This window comes from Hippoglossus stenolepis, chromosome 9 (assembly GCF_022539355.2).
Source record: "Hippoglossus stenolepis isolate QCI-W04-F060 chromosome 9, HSTE1.2, whole genome shotgun sequence".
Taxonomy (NCBI): domain Eukaryota; kingdom Metazoa; phylum Chordata; class Actinopteri; order Pleuronectiformes; family Pleuronectidae; genus Hippoglossus; species Hippoglossus stenolepis.
The window spans coordinates 5,212,831-5,232,828 of NC_061491.1; the positions used below are offsets into that span (position 1 = coordinate 5,212,831).

General features: G+C 44.5%; 1 protein-coding gene across 3 annotated transcripts in view; it reads right to left on the reverse strand.

Annotated features, from left to right (window-relative positions):
• Positions 1–19,998, reverse strand: part of cux2b (cut-like homeobox 2b) — an 85,599-nt gene that overhangs the window by 18,378 nt on the left and 47,223 nt on the right. For all 3 annotated transcript variants that reach the window (XM_035165470.2, XM_035165469.2, XM_035165471.2), the window contains exons 4-5: positions 9,667–9,745; positions 392–532 (exon numbers count right to left, since the gene is read on the reverse strand). In XM_035165470.2, coding sequence (XP_035021361.1) covers positions 392–532; positions 9,667–9,745 — 220 coding nt within the window. The remainder of the gene's footprint in view (positions 1–391; positions 533–9,666; positions 9,746–19,998) is intronic.

Genomic DNA, 19,998 nt, shown 5'->3' on the forward strand with positions numbered 1-19,998 from the left:
CAGATTCGATTGGCTGTGTGGCATCACGTGGGGTGATTTATAAGAGATGCCATTGGCCTGCGAGTTTCCTGGGCCCTTAAACCAGAGCCGTAAAGGATGGAAACGCTGTGGCGGTTAAAATAGAAATTCATCGATCAAAGATTTATCTGTTATAGATACGGGTCTGGGCAGGACGGCGTGAACACGGACCACCTATTAATGACCTCTGCACTAGACTGCACTAGAAATAATCAATTTATATATCATAAGGTTACTTTTTTCTACACAGGTAGATTCATATTAACTACCCAGCACTTCCAGACATATACAGTAGCAGCAACTGTAGGTCTGCATTAGAAAAACATTAGTAGTAAGTAGTTTTGCTCTTCATTGTGTACAATTTTGACCTGACCTGTCTTTTCAAGGCACTCCAAGTGTTTCTTCCAGTGCCCGCTGATCTCTCGTACCAGGGCCTCACTGTCTGGGGCCAAGCTCTGAAGATGCTGCAGCCTTTCCTCCAGGGTGTGTGAGGCCTCCAGCACAGGAGCTGGATCTGTGAAAACAGACAAACACAAATCTCTGAGGAAAAAAAACTACTAAGATCCACATGATATCCAGACACTCCTACTTTTCAAAAAAAGCTAAATAGCTGTTTTACTGTGTGCGCTGCCTGTAAAGCACTTTGCAGAGTTTTCTGCATCGCAGCTTCAACAGAGGCAGACTATTCCGCTGAGACTTGTTTCCAAAGAGTGACTCTTAGACTTTCCACACTCAGGCTCCTTTGAAAATTTCACAGGCTGGACCGAATGACACGAGAGCTGTTCCGACCCTTCACATGTACAGAAATCTAATCTAATGAGTCTGCTCACATGCTGATGAATGAGAACGAAGACGAAAGGACTTCCGTGAATATGTGACACAGTCTTGAGTCCCGAGTATACACCTAGGCAAAGTGTAGAAAAAGTCTGCTCCTGAAAAGGGAGCAAAAAAAAAAAAAAAAGCGGGATTCTTTAACACAACAGAGGAGCTGTTTTGCAATGCATGCGCGGCAGCACTGGGCCCATGGGGCCAACTAGGAGGCTGTTTCTCAGCTAACAAGTCTCCTCTGTATCATTTGATCATTTAAATTATTATGCCAGGAATTCTCAGGAGGCAGCTCGGCACTCCACATCACAGGGCTGTTTTTAATCTTCCCCTTCCCTTTCTTCCCCTCCCGAAAAGTTCAACAGCTCAGAGAGAGAGAGCTGCTCCTGTTGTGTACCTGCCTGCTGAACACCAAAGGAGGTGACTTCTAGTGCCAAAGCACAGAGAGGGAAGCTCAGGGGAGCTCCTTGACAAGGGGGGAGGCAAGATGTAGAGCCACACGCGCACACACACTCACACACCCTCACTAACACACACACGCAGCCCTTCAAAACTCTTAAAGAGGAGGAAAATCGCTGCTTTGCTGCACAAACTTTTCTCCCACAGCTTTCATCCACTCATCTTAGACTTCTGTGTGGAACCCAATTGGATCCCTTCTTCAGTATGGGCACTGACTGAAGTGGCTTTTCATAAGAAGTTGGAGCCACAGACGTTTATACTTTGCCAGATGTCACTGAGAGAATGCAAACTCGGAGGCGACAGGCCACAAAAATAAACACTCATCAGAGAGCCAAAACTTCTGCAAAGTGCAATTTGTTGAAATCCTGGCCGTGCATTGCAGCTCGCCATATCTGCATTTTCATCAGACAAAACATTTTGGGCCATTTAATTGATTGAGCTATTTTTCCCAGGCCCGTTTACAGTCGAGCATTGTCGGCATTCATTGTTACACCAACTGCGGAGATATTGCATCAGTCACAAGGGACATCACTATTAAGAGCACAGCTCTTCTAAGACAAACAGGATGACTTAAAGCACTGCTATTCCATCGACCCACTGTCACAGAAATCACTTTATCAGCCTCTTTCCCATATATCCTTTCAACTTTTAATGATCAAAGGACAGAGATTATAGTAAGGGATCTCTCACACATGGACAAGCCAGGATTATCAATCAGTGGCAGGGGAGTAAAGTCAAGTCAAATTTAAAGTGAAGGGATATAACTTAAGACAGTACACAAATTTAACCCCCATCAAAGTAGAGCAGTAGGGATGCTCTCCAAGGGCCCGGGATCTACTGTTACTGACGGAGAGTCCACAAAGACTGCGGATAACTTTGGAAAATAGAGCTAATTGATGTAGCTAATAAGGAGCACCTAGACTTCTTCTTTTTAGTGCAGCTCTGATGACGCATCCGCCAGATAAAACCTGGAATGGACAAGGAATTCAACTCCGACCCGACCGCTCACACTCCTGTTAATCAAGAAGTATAACACGGCTGACGAGGCATTATGTACGTCGAGTGAGTCACATCACTCCTGGTGCAAATAAACGCTTCAGTTTTTAATTCATCCCTTATCTTAATTACGGATGATTGGATGCCTGCTCTGAGGTCATGATAACTGATTGGGCAACAGCAGCTCGTTTAAGCTAATAAATCACAGGACATTTAATACATCATCATCATATCGGGGAAACGCGGGCCCTGCTCTCGTTGTGAAAACATGAACGTATCTGTTCACTCGCAATAAGAAGCTGTTTGCCATTAAAGATAAATTCTGCTTTATTACAACCTGAGTCATATTTTTATTTTGATTATTACCATAATTTCTGCCATCATAAGACCATATTGCCAAAGTACTGAGGTCTGAGAAGGTGTGACGATCGCTACAACAAAGTCAAATTTTACGGGTTGAAAACAGGCTGTTTATTTTCACTTTACAATAAATGTATGTGGAAGCAACAGTGAAAAGCATATCATCATATCTGAAATGTCTTTATTATAATTCCACATTGCACAGAAAAACAGGACAGAAGCAGGGACTTTGAAAACTGTGCTGGATGTTTACGACTGACACAGTCTAGGGGCTACTTTTACACTTCACCTTTGTTTCTCTTCCAGGTTTGACTAACCTGGGTGAGTGTCTGTCTGTGTTGCTTGGTCCATGGTGACATTGCATGTGTTTTTAGCAATGTCACCATGTTCCAGGATCACAAATGACTTTGAAATTATAGTGCTATTCATCATTGGAGGAGACTAGATTATACTGTATTTAAAAAAATGAAAATCATATTTAATAAGTGCAGAATTCTTCTTGAAAAATATAAATTAAAACAATTCTGTCATTAGTTTGTTGTAATTTTGATATTTTATATTCATGATCCTTTAATTTCCTCCTCCTTTTGTTTAAAAAAAAGTATATTTAAAAGACATAAGATGATGTGTTTTGTATACCTAAAATCTATTGTGATCTATAAGTCAATGGACCGATCAAGATCACAGACTGTATATATGGAAACTGGAAGAAGTTAAAGTGGAGGAGATGTTTGGTAAAGCATTCTCTGCAAAACTGCAAAAAAATAAGATCCAGCTTGTGATGAACCCTCACTTGCGAATAGCTAATAAAAGTTAAGCATGGATTTTAATTGTTTTCACAGAGTCTCAGCTACATTGATATTGAGTTTCATCACTTTGGCTAAGGGATAATGAGGCTGCCACCCTGTAGCTGCTTCCTTGTGGTCACTGCGTTGCTGTTTCTGTGATGTTGCACATCTGAAAGCGCAAGGCAGTTACTCTGTCTGGGTGAGCCTGAGCCAAAGCCTGTCAGAAGCCTGGGTCGGCTCGGGGGACCACGGGTGGCACAGTGGAGGACGGTGCACAGGTTCAGGATGTGTGTCTAGGTGGGTAAGGGTGGACCAGGGTAGTGCGCGCCAAGACAAGCAGGTGTGTCGGGGCGGTCCGTCTTGGCCCTGTCAGCGATACACCATCATTAGGCGGTGTGGGCGCAGCAGGGTGCACCATTATGTCTCCCTGGGCCCTGTGTAATTACGCTCTGACATAATTAACCCAGCAAGCCCATTAGCCAAGCATTGGCTGGCTGAAGAGAGAAAAAAAAGCTATAATTATTTGTTGTGCGCATGTTAATGAGGCCAGCTGTGTTCCCATCATACAACACGAACAAATTAATTTACAAGGCTGTGCTCCAAGGTTTTTTTCTTTTCATTCAAAACAGTCTTGTTTTTTTCCTCTGAGTGGACTTCAAGGTCCATAAACATGCTCCTCCGCTGCTGCAACAAACAGCAACACTGCTGTAATATTGTTGTCAAGGACCAAAACTAGGTTGAAAGAACACTTTACTTTCACCTTCACAGACAATGTAAGTGATATAAGGTATGTAGGATAAATTGCTGCCTCTTTTCTTCCACCAGCCAAGGATTAGTTTAGAAAAAACAAAACACAGAGAGACTGCTTGCAACAAATTCATAAACATGACTTTTCTGTTTGTGGTGCATTTTAAACCAACGCGCATTTGATATTCAGGGAGCAAACTGAAGTCTCACTTTACTTTGATGTGGCAGATAGAGTGAGAAGATACTAAAATAAAAAAGATGGGTGGAATGACGAAAAAAAGAAATGATTGTGGGAAGCAGCAGCTTTTGTGTGCGAACAAAACAAACTTCTTAACCTGCTTTTTTTCATTGCTGTTCCATGTCTTTGTGTGGCAGACTGAAGGACGGAGGAGGAATGACATCAATACCGAGTCGTTTTAAAGCTCGGAACAAAGAGTGGAGTCGCAGATAGATAGTATTTAAAATTAACATGAGATTCTGGCGCAAACAAAGTAGTGACAAAGACATTCAAACAAAACTACACCTGAAATTATACAAAAATGAAACAACCCGTCTGCCATTCTTACGTATAACACATGTAAGACAAATCACTATCAATTAACATCATCAAAAATACCAGTCTATTTTCTTTAGTTTTAAATCCCATGGCTCAAACACACGCGTGTACACAGACACACACACACATTCCTCCACACACGCACACAGCTTCTGTCTTTTAAGAGCACACTCTCCCATGGTCCCTCTGGGGTCTCCTACTCCACGGGGATCAGTTGGAGAGGCCCGGCTCTTTTATGAACATAATGCATTATTAAGCACCTCAAACATCTCCTGGGCCTTTGTTTATTACTGCTCTTATTAATCACTTGTGCATAATCTCGTCCCGCCCAGAGAGCTTTCATTTTCCATCACATTTTATACGCCCTTATTTTCCGACAGACTGCCACAAATGCACACAACACTCCTCCTTTGCTCTCATCCTGACTGAAGGTACTTAGCTGCACAATTACAATAAAGCTAGCTCGCTGTGCCTTGCAGGCCTCTCTCTCGATGGTGCTTGCTTATGTATATGGAGGGTTGAAGAAGGACAGCTATTCTTTATGCATCTGAATGACTCTGAATTACTAAGGTCAGAGTGTTCTGTTCAGATAATCTTATAGCCGAGGGAAACATCTGATGTGAATATGTGAGGCACTTACAACCATCTCATGACACGTGACTTAATGTGACAAAAAGCTGCTTGTAATTGTCCTCGGCTCTGCAGTACCAGTGGTCACCACAAGCAAGCACTGTTGTCATAATATTTTCTGCTAACGCACACACACACAGACTCACACCTCAGACATGCCTTAGGCCTGTCGCGCACACTCATACACACACGCACTTAGAGGTGTATTCAGATCAGAATCTTCACAAACTCTCAGTGAGCTCCACGCTCAGATAAAAGGGACTGTGTTCTAAAGGAGAGAGGGAGCGAGGTGGATCCTGAGGGATGAGTGTGTGTACTGAGAGGAGGCGAGGAAGAGCAAACACCTGGAGCATCAGTCTCAGGGCTACGCCCCTGGCGACAGGGCCTCACTGCTCTCACAGAGGTGGCAACAAACGCAGACGTTCAAACGCCACTCTCGCTCGCTCGCTCGCACGCACTCTCACACACTCCAGCAGAGAAGAGCGAGAACGAGACGGCGGCAAGAAGGAGAGGAAGAAAAAAGACAAGGGGGGAAGTTAGGTGCATCTCTGGGAAAACCGATGAATTCGGGCAGAAGCTGCCACTGTTTTTCAGCGTTCAGTGATCAGGACGTGTTTATCTGCACTGATCAAAACCGTGCGGAGGTGATATAAACATTGTTAGGGAAATACTGTTAACAGACCTCTTTCAAGATTCAGACAGGGTAGGAGTTACAGTACACAGCATGGGGAGATGTCACAGGTAAATCAAAATAAAGAACGCTAATGAAACACTCTGGTGGATTGACATGTTGGCTTAGGGGCCTCATAAAAGGGAAAAAGAAGAGAGGAAAAAAAACACTTCAATCACTTGCATCAAGAAGTTATTTCTGTTCTGAGTTTACTGTTGCATGCAAGTTGCCATTGAGCAGGAGCATGATCTTAAGCGTAACATTATCATACTAGAATCTCTCAAATGTAACGGATATGTTATTCGTATTCAATAGTAGGCAGAGCAAAGTGGATAACTGATATGTGACCAGATGTTAATGATAGCCAGATACAACAGGTCACATATTGAGCTGCCGCCGCGTGTGCCTCCCCCTCCTTTCCTGCTTCACCTCTTGCATTCATTAACTCTGTCGTTGGCCTGCTCTGATTGGACCAACAGCCTTAGTGTCGCCACACAAATGAGCACACACACACACACACACACACACACACACACACACACACACACACACACACACACACACACACACACACACACACACACACACACACACACACACACACACACACACACACACACACTCTCACTCACACAGAGGCACTTTCAAATGAAATAATAGAAGGGAAAAACTTCCTGCAATGAATAGTAATAACTGCATTAAGATTAACGAGCACGGCGTGTAAAGAATAATTGCATCTGTCAAAAGATTAAAAATACATGAGCTGTAGCGTTTGTTGGGGGAATGGTGGGAAAGCTCACTGTTGTGTTTGAGGGGCAGAGAGAAATGAAGTGGGGCCACAGCCAAATGACTGTCCTCCGGCATACCTGGAGTCATCCATTCTAGCAAGGGGTGGGCAGGCGAGAGAGTGGGGGGGAGTTGTGACCTTGGACACTAGCAGCAAGATGTACAGTGACAAACAGGCACAGGATACTGTAGGCCCTACCTCACAGATGGCAGATTCTGCAAGGGCCTGACATACAAATACTCTCATTGCTCTGACTCCTGGTTGGCCGCGGGCGGATAAGTCGGGAAAGATGTCTGGCAATGATGGGATGAGTCTACAGTTTATACTTGTCTTGTACAATGGTTACTGTGTTAGATTTGAGTCTTGTTGAGGCGACTTGGCTGGAAAAAACTGCTGACTAGTGAATTAATAAGAAATGATTTAAAGCTAAGGTTGGTAATCGTGGAAAAGCTAGCAAGAGCAGGCTAGACTTTGAGAAAGAGCAACCCATACATCCTAACCCCTCCCATCCGCCCTCTCTTCAAAACTACATACATGCCTGTCCACTGCCTAGCAACTGCTAGAACACAACTTTTCTGTGACTAGCTCGCTAACTTCTGGCAGTCGTCTCTGTTCAGCGGTGCATGTCTCGGTCACAGCCATTTTGAGACAACACTTTTACTTTGTGACATGAAGCATTATCCTGCTGGAAGCAGCCATTAGAAGTTGGTAAACTGTGGCTATAAAGGGATGAACATGGTCAGCAAGATTACTGTGGCCTTCAAACCATGATTGATTGGTGTTAATTAGGTGTGTCAAGAAAACATTCCCAACAGAATTACACTACCACCAGCAGCCTGGACCAGCTCAGTTACTTAGCCCAGGTATACTCCAATACTTGGGGGTGTTTAGAAGAGTCTCTTGTTTAGTGGAGAGACTGCTTACCCAGATTAACCTGTTGCTCTTGGGTCCCCACTTACCACTCTCTTGATTACATGTTCCCATTAAATCCAGAGCACACAGAAGCAACTTGAGTGTTTGCCCAAAGGCCCAGAAACCTGCTGATACTCCAATTCTGTAACAACATTAACTTTTTTTTGTCAGTTAATTTGTTTTTGTTCTTGGGGTTTTCCTGGGCAGTTGCCCACTTTGCCCTACAGACTGTCGGCTTGGCGCAGCAGCTAGAGATGTAAAGTGGCAGCTGGCCTCAGACAGAAAGAGGAAAAATACACTGTCTAATCCATATGTTGTGTCTTCAAATAATTAATCAAATAGTAATCTTACATATATATATATATATAGGAACCAGCTGATTTAGTTAAGAGGGGGTTAGAGAGCTGGTAACACTGCAGCCTCACTGTGACACATGCTCTGGACTCCAGAATCTGGAGAGCTGCCTGCAGAGGGCGTGGCTAAACTTGTTGTTGATGGCCAGTAAACACATCCAAACAGACTTTAGTGCATGTCTGAAAACAGCTACCTACAAGTACCTATGGTTAATGTAAGTACCTCTTCTGTTAAGTAATGTTATAACTTTTTCATTAGATTATTCTAACAATAAAAAGTTTTTTTTTTACTTTTTGAAAGTAACAAAGTATTAGTCTTAATTTCTGAAGCTACTTGAAGAAGAACTGTTTTATAACAATCAGCTTCACTTTGTATGATACAGTGAAACAGACTCCCTTTGTAAAGGTGGGTCAAATGAAGGTAGTAGGCTGGCATTGCTACATCACCTGATGTAACCTGACACAGGAAGGTCGACTCCTGTTTACTCAATATATTGAACACACTTAGACTATGTATTCATATTCACTGTATGAAACAGGTAGGAGGAAAATATCAAGCACATTGAGAACAAAAGCTAATGCAGTTCTTTCTCTCTTAAGAGTTGATAATTGGTGACATTGGCCTTTCTTTTTATTAGGTCTTTGTTCTTTAACATAACAGCTCTTAGTTGACTCAATCTTCTACTTGAGACGGGTTCTTGACAAAATATTTCCCACAAGATGCTCTGGGGCTTGAATTAAAAGTCTTGATATAAAAGGTATAGGTCAGAAAATCTAAGTGAAAACATCTTCAAAGATGGGCATTTTGTATCACGGAAATAACTCCATTCTAAGTGTGTGCGTCTATGTGTGTGCATGTGTGGGGTTGCAATATCAAGCAGGGGACTTCAAGGAAAAATGGAGACCTTTAAAAGTCAGTTGCTGCCGCCGCTGTTTCTCTGATGCAGACTTTTATCTTGTATTCATTGAATCTGTAAACAGCATTCTCTACTCCTGCCACAAGTGTTTCTCTGATCTAGACTGAGATTGGGCTGCGTTTTGCTGCCGTCTCCCGCAACAAAGAGCAATACAGTACATCTGCCCTGGCACTGAAATAACAACTGAATAAACACACAATATGTCTCTAACTTGCCGTCTTTGCCCCCTCTCGCTCCCTTTTCCCCCCATTGGCCTCATCAGGCCTGCGTTCCACACGAAGCCAGACTTCAGTTGGGATTTTAATTGGCCCTCCACAATCAACAGCAGTGCTCCTCAAGGATATGTTCACTCCTCAGCCAGGCTACACTCAAGGACCAGTGCTGGGTTTTGAAGTGGCCTCACGCAGAGTTTTGGAAACCACTCTGAGAGCACATACTTTGAAAAATAGATAAGAGCCACAGGGTATAGGGTTTTATGTATCTTATATCCATGTGCTGTTGCACCATATCCATCTATGGTGAGGAGCTTACTTGTGTGTGTTGCTTCATATATACAAATATACACATAATGTGTGTGAGCGTGGTCTTTATGCTGTTGCTATTGTTGTTTGTGGAGATGTACATCTCTGGTCTTGGTGGGAGACTCACCTGGGGCCTCGATAAGCTGTTTGTAGATTCCAAGGAACGCAGACTCTGCCTCCTTACTGCGCTTGTTCAGAGCAACCACCTGCAGGGGGAGGAGACAACGTCAAGGTAAACATTGACTAATATAACGCTGACATTTTTCATAACTCACAATGCACATCATATTTTACACATCAGTTATTAAATTGACACTTTTAAACAGAGCAGAAAATTCTTAAAATCTTAAATAGCAAACACCGAATCAATAGTAACAAGAGCAAAGGTCAACCTCACAGCATCCTACCAATAATTGAAACAAACACTCCTGCATGCCTTGTATTTGTGCTATATCTTCAGTATGTGTAACAGAGACATACAGTATACTTGCTCGTGCATAGACCAACCAATGCAATGGCTGTGTTTTTTTATATTTACACTGACCACTACAGAAACATGACGTAAACTATGACGGTAACCTTCCCGTTTAAGCGCCAAGCTGCTGCATGTTGCGACGTGACATTTGGCCCGTTAAATGTAGGTACCGGCGTGCGCGGGGAGGCTCGCCAGTGACAGTGGCCTCCATCACCAGCAGCACGCGGCACCTGCTATCCTCAGCTCAGTGGGTGATGCAAACCAATTAACGATTCATTAGGAGGGACAAAGAAAGCGAATTAGCCACCACCTGGCCCCATGGAGAGGGCACCTGCACTAGTGGGTATGTGGGTTATCCTGCGCCCAGCTCCTGCTAAGACCTTGGGCCTGTTTGTATAGTCAGAGGACGCGCCACGGCTGCCTCTCGACATCCTCGGCCCCGCAACAGTAAATCAGATCAGGCTCAAATGCCCCCTTCCCGGTCCAAAAGCAGACGGAATTCAAATTATTGTCATCTATTGTCTATGTCATTTCTGTCATTGTTGATTACAGCCTCTGTCGGACCGGCTCGATTTACTCCACAACGGAGGGTCGAGTGCGTGGTGCGGCTGAGCCGAGCTGCTCCTCAACAGTATGACTACACTTGAAAAACATTCATTTTGCAAAGGCAGAAAACACTTATGTGAATGGTGGTGGTGGTTGTGGAGGTGGTGTGTTGGGGCTGTTCAGTGGGGTTATAAATAAGGTGTGTGGAAAACAGCGAGGGACAGAGAGCCTTTGATTTACTGGAAATGGCTGGCTGGCGTCTTCCCCGGGGGAAGCATAACGACACCATCATGTTTAAAGAAATATCATAAAGATCAAGCAAATCCCCCCATCACTCCCACTTGGAGCAGCTCAGAGGAGTTCATGGAAAATGGAAAAGGCTGGAGCCCAATCAATACAGATGCAATAGTCTGCAGCTTTCAGCCAGCTCCCTGCTACACTATGCTGTTGTTTCACTCATATACACCCCAATTTAACCCCCCCACTCCAAGCCCGCCAACCTCCAACCACCCACACGCCCACTCGCCTCCCCTCTCCTTCCAGCACATGACGTTAATGTTGCCATGTTGGTCCACAAATAGTGAAAACGTGTGAAGCACGCTGGCCCCATAAACAGCTCTATGTGTGGGTTATGAGAACATCAACAACTGGTGTTGGTTCAGCTCAGGTTTGTTTCATACCCACTGTTTTTATGTGTGCTTCCTTTTCACTGTGAAGAGCAGCAATTTGGTAGCCCAGTGCTCGTTTCCAGCCACACCTCTGCTGCTCGACGTGACAACAACCAAACCTCCGACGGCATTTTGTGGCACCGAGACAAACTATTACGAACATGAGTTTACACCTGAACTACATGGCCACTACAGCGGGGTGGCTGAACCCACCACTGTAGTCATCAGCTCTTCACTGACAGTGTGCTCTGCTGGCCTGGCTCCCTCTGAAGCGCATACATCAAACGTGGGATACCAACTGCATATGTAAAAAGGCTGGGATCCTGTGAAGGCAACAGCTTGGGCTCCATATTCCAGAGACACACGGGGTCTCCTGGCCCTCCATCATCCTTTAACGAGAGAACACGGAGATTACCTCCACAATCACACCATTAACCTGCCTACAGACGATAGCCGAGACATCAATCACACGGCTGCCTGATGCCTTCTCATGTTAGCGGCCGCTACGTGTATAGATCCCCCTCATAACCCACCCTGGCTATCGTCAAAGCACTGAGGTGTCGTGCATAATATGGGCTGATCAGGGAGTGATCTTCATCTCCATGCTAATCCACCTCCAGCCCAGCACATGTCTCATACTAAAAGACACGAGTGGATAGGGCTGTTGTACAGAGAGGTACGGCTCGAGGAAGAACTACAACTGGTAAATCTCTTCTCGTCTTTTGGCTGCGAGATATGGCTCTGGCCCCGGCTCTGGCTCACAGCGCATTCTTTGTTTTCACCCGTTTTGTGATAAAGGATATGGCTGCCGAGGGAATGGGCTTGGCCGCAGGTTGATTTTACAAGCAGAAGTAAAGCCTGGGGCAGGGTAGCAAGAGAAAGACAAAGGAAACCTGTTAACGCTCCTCCATAACTCTTCATGCCGCAACAGAGTGGGCAGAGCACAGCCTCTGGGACAAGGCTGCTGGGAAATACTTACTGATAAGCCTTTGAGAATACAGTAGCCGCTAGTGAGTCTCTGTGTGTGCATCTGGCTGTGTGTGTGTGTGTGTGAGTGAAAACAAGCTACCATGTGTTGAGGTGAGAGAGATAAATTAAGGAGAAGAGAACAATCCAGAATGAAGAAGAGGAAGCGGTGTGAAGGGCTACTGAGTGACATACAGAGAGAAACAGAGAGACAACGGAAAAGAGAGGTTCCCATACAGAGCGCAATTAGCAATTATGCAGTCATCAATTACAATTATCACAACTGGTGATTATGCAATTATCACTCTAAATCATCTTTTCCCTCCTCTGCCTTACTAGTTTGCCACCTCCTGTGTTTTGGTTGTTTGAGGATGGGTTGTGATGATGCAGGTGATTAGAGTGTGTGATGATGGGGGTGTTGGGCGGGTGTCATGGCAGATCTTGCATTGTGTGTGTGGTGTGTGTGTGTGTGTGTGTGTGTGTGTGTGTGTGTGTGTGTGTGTGTGTGTGTGTGTGTGTGTGTGTGTCTGTGCAAAATAAGTGTGTAATGCTTGCTGCATGTCTGCATATGCATCTGTGCCTCGGTTTACAGTGTGTGAGTAAATTCTCTGTCTTTGTGTGTTTGTGTTTGTGTGTATGTGTGTCTGCACATGCAGTGTTCATGAATATACTGCCTCCATCTCAAGGTGAATGTGGCTGCTGCTGTGGGTGGTTTGGGGACAGCAAATGTATGGTTCCTCAGTCCCTGAGGCCTCTAAATTACCTGTCATCTTCCCCATGATGCAAAGGTCAGTGCACAATCATAGGGAGTCCATCCTACTGTGGTGCTCACTGAGCGCCAGTCCAGCCCACAGGCTGACAGGATGTCACAACAACCCGGGTCCCGCTCCTTGCTTATTAGAACAAAACAGTGGGAAGCCCACTACCACCACCACACCGCTTGTCACAACACCTTCCAGAAAGATCTGCGGGATCCTGACAAGCTTTCACTCCTCTGTGTTAATGGAAGTGTAGAGAAAATGAGACAAAATATCGTCAATGCTCTGCTACTTAATATATAATGAAATCTAGAGCCATAGAGTGCTTTTTTTTTTTTTTTTTTGTATATGTAAAACATTTTCAACATGAAACATTAACTGCATCATCCATGCAGTACTGATGCTGACGTCAAACATCCCTCCATTTTTAATGTTGCCATTTTGAGCCATGTGTAATGCCCATTTTTGCCCAGTGCTCAGCTTGGTTTCTTGCAGAAGCAAAGTGTGCATATATATACTAAATACGACAATATTCTCTCTAGTACAAGGTCCGTAGTAAAAATACAGGAATAAACAACCAAACCAGCAGAGAGTTTGTATCGTAGTATCGGTTTTAACACTTAAGAGCAGGAAAGTAAATGTCTTTAGAGATAATAACAAAAATAATGGCTGAAACTAAGAATTTCACATTTTCATTATGGACTTATCTATTTGTTTTTGTATTTATGGATTAATCATTACTCCGTAAAACATCAGAGAATAGTGAAAGTTAACTTCCTTAGTTTCCCAGAGCTCCGTCTTCAAATTGCTTGTTTTGTTTGATCAACAGTCTAAACTCAAAGCAGGGATTATTTAGCGTTTTTGCTTGATACTTGACAAAAACAAATAATTCACTTTTAAAAATGTATTTCAGTCAATCAACTTATTGTTTGAGCTCTACCACCAACCCAAGCAGATATGCATTTTAATACAGCCATCAATAACAGTTTATTATGAGAATGCTAAGGTTAAGCTTAGAAAATACTTTTCCTAATGTCGCTTCACTTCCTGTGCAAATCAACATTTATCCAAAACATACATTTTGGTGGATTTTTCAGATCAGATTTTGAATCGGATTATACAGAAAATTGTAACAAAACAGAGGACATTATGATTCTGTTGCTTCAAGGTTTCATAAATATTTAAAAGACAACATCTACAATCTACAGTTATATGTGTATTTTTCCAAAAAGCATATCCAAAACCATAATTTCTCAGATGCAGGATCATATATTAGCCATGCCACCCAGCACTGTCACTGCAGGCATTTGTTTTGCGTTGAGCGTAGGTTCAAAGGAGAGGCGGGAGGAGAGAGATGAGTTGGTGTGGAGTGACTGATGAGTGTGTGGAGGAGAGGGGCAGAGGTAAACCCTATTGCAATACAGTCTGGATGGAAGAGAGACCCGTGTGCACCCACTTATGCACACCCACGTGCACACATGCAAACTTGAACTTGGGTGCAAGCAAACACACACGTCAAGTCGCAGTCACGCAGATGCACACTACACACAGACTGTGTCTCAGGGCAGATTTAATCAGGGTGACACCCATCTCAGAGCGGTGGTAGCAGCATTGCGGTGGCCGCGGCGGTCTCTGGATGCCCGGCGAGATGAGCAGTCAGAGAACTGACACACATCTCGTCGCCACGTCAATTCCAATCAGCGGTGCCTGTCAGTCAGCGCGCCGTGCTCGCAACAGACTGACGCCACTGCCACTCTGCCACTGCAGAGCTGCCGTCTCAGCCAAATGAATGGCCGAAGCTGACCATGCCAAAACTACCACTTATCCCTTGATGCAGTGACAAATTCAGAGTGAAAACCCAACTTGATTCATGGCCTCTATAGGAGCAGCTCACCTGCATTCGAAAGGACCAATACTAGGACCATGTAGAGAAAAATATATGATTTTAAGATGGTTTTCAAAACCCAATAAATCTATAAAGATATGATTTTCTTGACTTTTTTCAGCTATTATACCATAAAAAGTCAATAGATAAAAAAGTCGTAAGAGTGTACAGCCTCACGAACTGTGTTGTATTATGAATGCTAAAATCAGCATAATGATATGCCCACAATGAAAATGCTAACACGCTAATATTTAGCAGGTATAATGTTAAGGAATATATGGTATATTCACAATCTTAGATTGTAATGTTAGCATGCTAACATTCACTGATTAGCATTAAACATTAGTTTACCTGTGACTGATGGGATTGTCATTCTTTAGTTTTGCAGTTTTGTGATACAAATGTTTTTGAGACAAGTCAGAGGATCATCAAAGTCATACAGATTCGTCCTCTGGGGAATATGAATGTCTTAAAACATTTCATAACAATCCATTGAACAGCTGCTTATATCATTTAAGTCTGGACCAAAGTAGTGGACAGACCTGCCGCCTGACATTGCTTTCCCCTGAGCCATGCCGCTCACTGTGACTGAAAGAAAACATCAAGAGATACAGTACGATGTAAGATGTTTCACTTGAAAATGAGACAAAAGGAGCAAGACTTCGGGTCAATGCCCCAGTGGAGGGTTCCGATAATGACCCAGGCTGAGAGGAGAGCAGATCTCTACAGATCAAGGCGGAGCTGACGTAATCCCGTCGGACGCGGCACACGGAGCAGCATGAGAGACAGAACATGGCACGACATTAAACCCAGATCAAAGGGCCTGCTGTCTCCACCGCACGGCAGGTGCCTTCTGGGTCCCCCTCACCATCAACAGGCTGCAGAAGCGCTGTGCTACCCGCCCTCTCCACAAAGACTCAAAAGCACCAGCCTCGGCGCTAACAGCTCAAAGTCACTGCAAAGTCAAAGTCGAGAGCCGGTGAAAGACAAAAGAAGGGAAGAAAACAAATCTTTTCTGAATGTCTTTGTAGTTCAAAAGACAGGAGTTGTCATTTTCTTTGAGCTTACGCTTTCAAATGTTTGATGCAGCGAACGACCTAAACCTTGAGGAAAGTGCGTGTCTGCTGAAAACGTATCTATCATGGCATGATGGGAGGGAGCGGGGGCGTGCTGAGGCTACGATGAAGGCGCCGGTTGATGTGCTGAAAGGGAGGGCTGTGAAAAGTAGTAATGAGTGTACCTGGACTAGATTTCAGTGCTGGGAGAAGTGTTAGGAGGAGAGAAGAGAGGAGAAGTGTAGGTAAGGGCTAATTATAAAAATAAAGTGCCCCCATTATCCCCGGCACTGTACTGCCCTAGTGAACAAAGCTACAACAGATGGGGTGTCATGAGTAACTGTGCCAATGTGAGCCAAAGCCCTGGAGTGGATGGACCCTGGCAGGCCGCTGTTGGAGCAGCTCTGGCAAGGGGGAACCACAGCTGCATATCTTGCCCTCAGACACACGTTGACAGTGTTTCTCTAGCCCTGCCTACACTAGTCAAGGTGAGACAGCATGACATGAGGGGAGCGAGCGAGGGAGAGAGAGAGAGGGTGAGAGCGCTCCACTATGATGGATAGCGCTCTCCATCCCACCTCTCCTCTCTCTCCCTCTTAGAAGGCTGGTGACTTTCCAGTGAGGCAATTATCATTGCGGAATGCATAATAGCCTAATTAATTACAGGTGTCAGCGCTGCCTTTGTTTCAGCATGGAGGAACATCGTGCCAAAGCCGCATCCGCTAAAAAGAACAGCGCTGATGAACGAGCCTTGAACCACGGCTAGAAGAGCACAGCTGACGGAGGAACCAAGCGCTGTGGAGACAATTTGAAGTCTGCCAAACAACCCTGTGTCTGTTACTCACAGAAGACGGATTGGAAACACATGCTGCAAACATTAGGTCCATTATTTGCTTGATAAATCTGCTGTTGTCAATCGCAGTGCTTGGAGGAAGATCTCAGGTAGGCCCTGCACAGAGCGGCTCTGTGGGTAATTTGGTTCCAAGAAGCAGAGACCAGTGCAGCGTTGGTGGCAGCACCATCAACAATGAAAACAGTCCCCTTTACCCGGCATTCGCTGACAAACATGGCATATCATTTGTCCTGTCAGATTTTCAGATTTCATTCATTGTAGTGAGGAAGCCAAAAAGCAGACAATTGCTAGGGAGAGAGAAAAAAAGAGCCTAACAGGACCTGCGAAGGAGAGAAGTGAATGATGGGGTGACTAGGGAGGAGAGACAGCGCAAAGATTCCTGTTATTCTCCTCCTCGGCTAAACACAAGCACACATTGGTGCAGAACTTAACAGGACGTCACGTTTAGTGTGTGTGTGTCTACGTGTGTGCAGTACGACATGTGTGTCTTTCTATGGGGGGTCGTGGCAGTAGGCTGATAATCCCTCCACGCCCCCAGGCAGTGGGGGCTCATTGTAGAGTACATTGAGTCTAATAGGAGCCGGCGCTGCAGTTGTATGCAGCTCTCCCTGCTCCCACTGTGAGAAGAGTTTTACATAATTAATGACTGTTGATGTTTCCCAGGTAGTCGCCCGGCAAATTCACTCCAGACTCGGCTGCCACCGTCGCCGGGTTCCATAGAGAATGAGCGACACCAGAACAGACAGCTTACATTACAGGCATAAATAAGGCAATTTTGTACAGTGTCTTCAGACATTACTGTGAGGGGGGTTCAGGGCCAATGATTCGACTTGCTTCAGAAAAACGCTCAGAGAGAGCTTTTCTGTGTCTCGGAGTCTTCAGAGAATTTGCGCTTGATGCGAGTAAAACTGCTTCCTTTAGTGTTTTTATAATTCTGTATGCCGTTAGAGGCGCGCGGATAGAAGCGCTGTGCCTTTTCAAGATTACAGTTGACGGATCCAGACGGATGATCATCCACATCTGCATGAATCTGTCTTGTCTGAATGTCAATCTAAATACATGTGAGCCTGGTGGTCAGGGTTTTTTCTGTTGCAGACCCCCTGACACCGTTGCAGCCTCGTGGCCATACACATATTGCTAAGAGCCAGTCCACATTTATACCAGAGCATGTTAAATTAAACATTTAAACACGCCACCAAGGGAAGGCTATTTTTTACGGCTCTCGGCACACCACTCATTATTAATTTGTAATAACCTTTAAGGCTTTTTGATGTCATACATATTTTACCGAGAGATATCACTCCGAGTCAGACTGAAGAGGGCCTGTCGATGACAGATCACCAGAGTGCCACCGAAAATGTGGTTTCATCTGCTATAATTAGGACCAGGTGAGGGTTAAGAGTGATCTCTGGACTGTGTGTGCATGTCTCGGCGAGAACTCACCCACTAATGCATCAGTGTGATGACAAATATACACCCAAAGATTAAAAAGTGGAGTGGCCCAAAAGAGAGAAGAGACTGGACAGGATAGGAAGGATGCTCCCAAAATGATCTTGCCCCCCTCAAAAAAAGTGACCTGGCTGTGGGTTTAAAACCTTTTAGGTATTTATGAGTGCCCAGGATAAAGGAGTCCATTTCTGCTGCATAAATCAGCTGAGTGGCTGAACGTTGGAGGGAAAGCGACGCATTAACACCGCCCGCTCTCTGTCTCCTTCATATTCTTCTGTTAGAGGACTGGCCAAAGCCCATCTTGCTCCCGCTCTGCTGGGAGGCCCTCGGTGCCCGTTGGATGCCAGCCTAAAGCTCATGTACACCGGTGCCAACATGCCACTAAAAGCTGTAAAACACATGAGCTCTGTTTGGTTAATGTACGCTGATTGACCTGTGCTGCCAGGCATTTGATGTCATGATTGTAATGACCAGCTTTCCCTGCCCGATCGCTCATATACAATGTGACAGGCACGAGGTGGCATTTCAATTTGAGTGAATGAAGGCTAATCATGTGAGATGCCTGTAGCAACAAGAGCTGATGTTGTTTTCAAATGCAAATACCAGCAAATGATAGCATTCAAAATGTGTGTGATAAAACATTAAATTTTTCAGAAATCAGAGATTCCATGCCTTCCCAATACATGGAAGGAGAATGTAATTTCGTCTAATCTAATTATTTCTAAAAAATGATATGGTTTTGCTTTGAAACCCTTAATGGAAAACTTTTTGTGACTTTTTTGAGGCATGTGGAATCAGATTTTCCTTCCAAGACTGTTTCATTTCAATGTGTTAGAGGATAAAAAAGGATTAACTATACATGATTTAAAAGAAATATTTTTCTTTTTGTTTTTTCTTGTCTCCTACTAAAGTAAGCATCTCTTGACCCCTAGATTCATCTGATGACACTTTGTGGGGGGTCTCAACCTTCAGGCTGCAAACCACTGCTCCACACTGTCATCAGTTTTTATCGTGTTATCTCTCAGTGTAACGTACGCACAGTAGAAAGTCTGTGGATTATCCTGAATGACAGGGACATTGTTTCTGTAAGCACAATGCAGCTTATGAATTTTTTTTATATTCTCTTTTTTCAATGCATTGGGGACCTCCAACAAATTTCCACTTACACCCACTGTACTGAGGTGGAGGCAAGAGCGTAAGAGCTCCGCTCTCATTTGGGTGAATGAACAGCTTCACAATAACCATTATTTTTCTTGCATCATTGGGATGTAGACATTAAATCAATCTGAAGCAGCCTCAGAAACAACTCTTCAGCAAGCTTTATATATAGGACCTGACTTTAGTGGTTATCTATTGGATGCTCTGCGTTACATAACCCTCCATATGCTCTGGGTGTAGGACAATTCCGTGCGGGTTATAAATAAAGAAACCTGACGCACGGCTGCAGCCGCTGTGATTTGGGCAAGTTCTCACATGGGATGTCATCGTTCTGCAGTGCTAGCCCCACTGCTATTTCAGGCTCTGCCTCATTAGAACATCCGCTGTGAGTGAACAAAAAAAACTGAATGTACAAAAGACTTTTCATTAGGGAAGAGAGAGCATAAAGACACGTTCACCCTCCCAGCCACGGTGCGTTCAGGGCTATCACTCAAATTGCTACATTACAGGTGTATGCATTGTGAAGGGGCAAACAGTTTACGTGTGATTGCCAGGTATTGTACAGTGCGGAGATCTGTGTCACAAGGTCCCAAAAGGAGGAGGTCTGCAGGTCTGGATGACAGGGGCACAAACATGCAACCTGCCA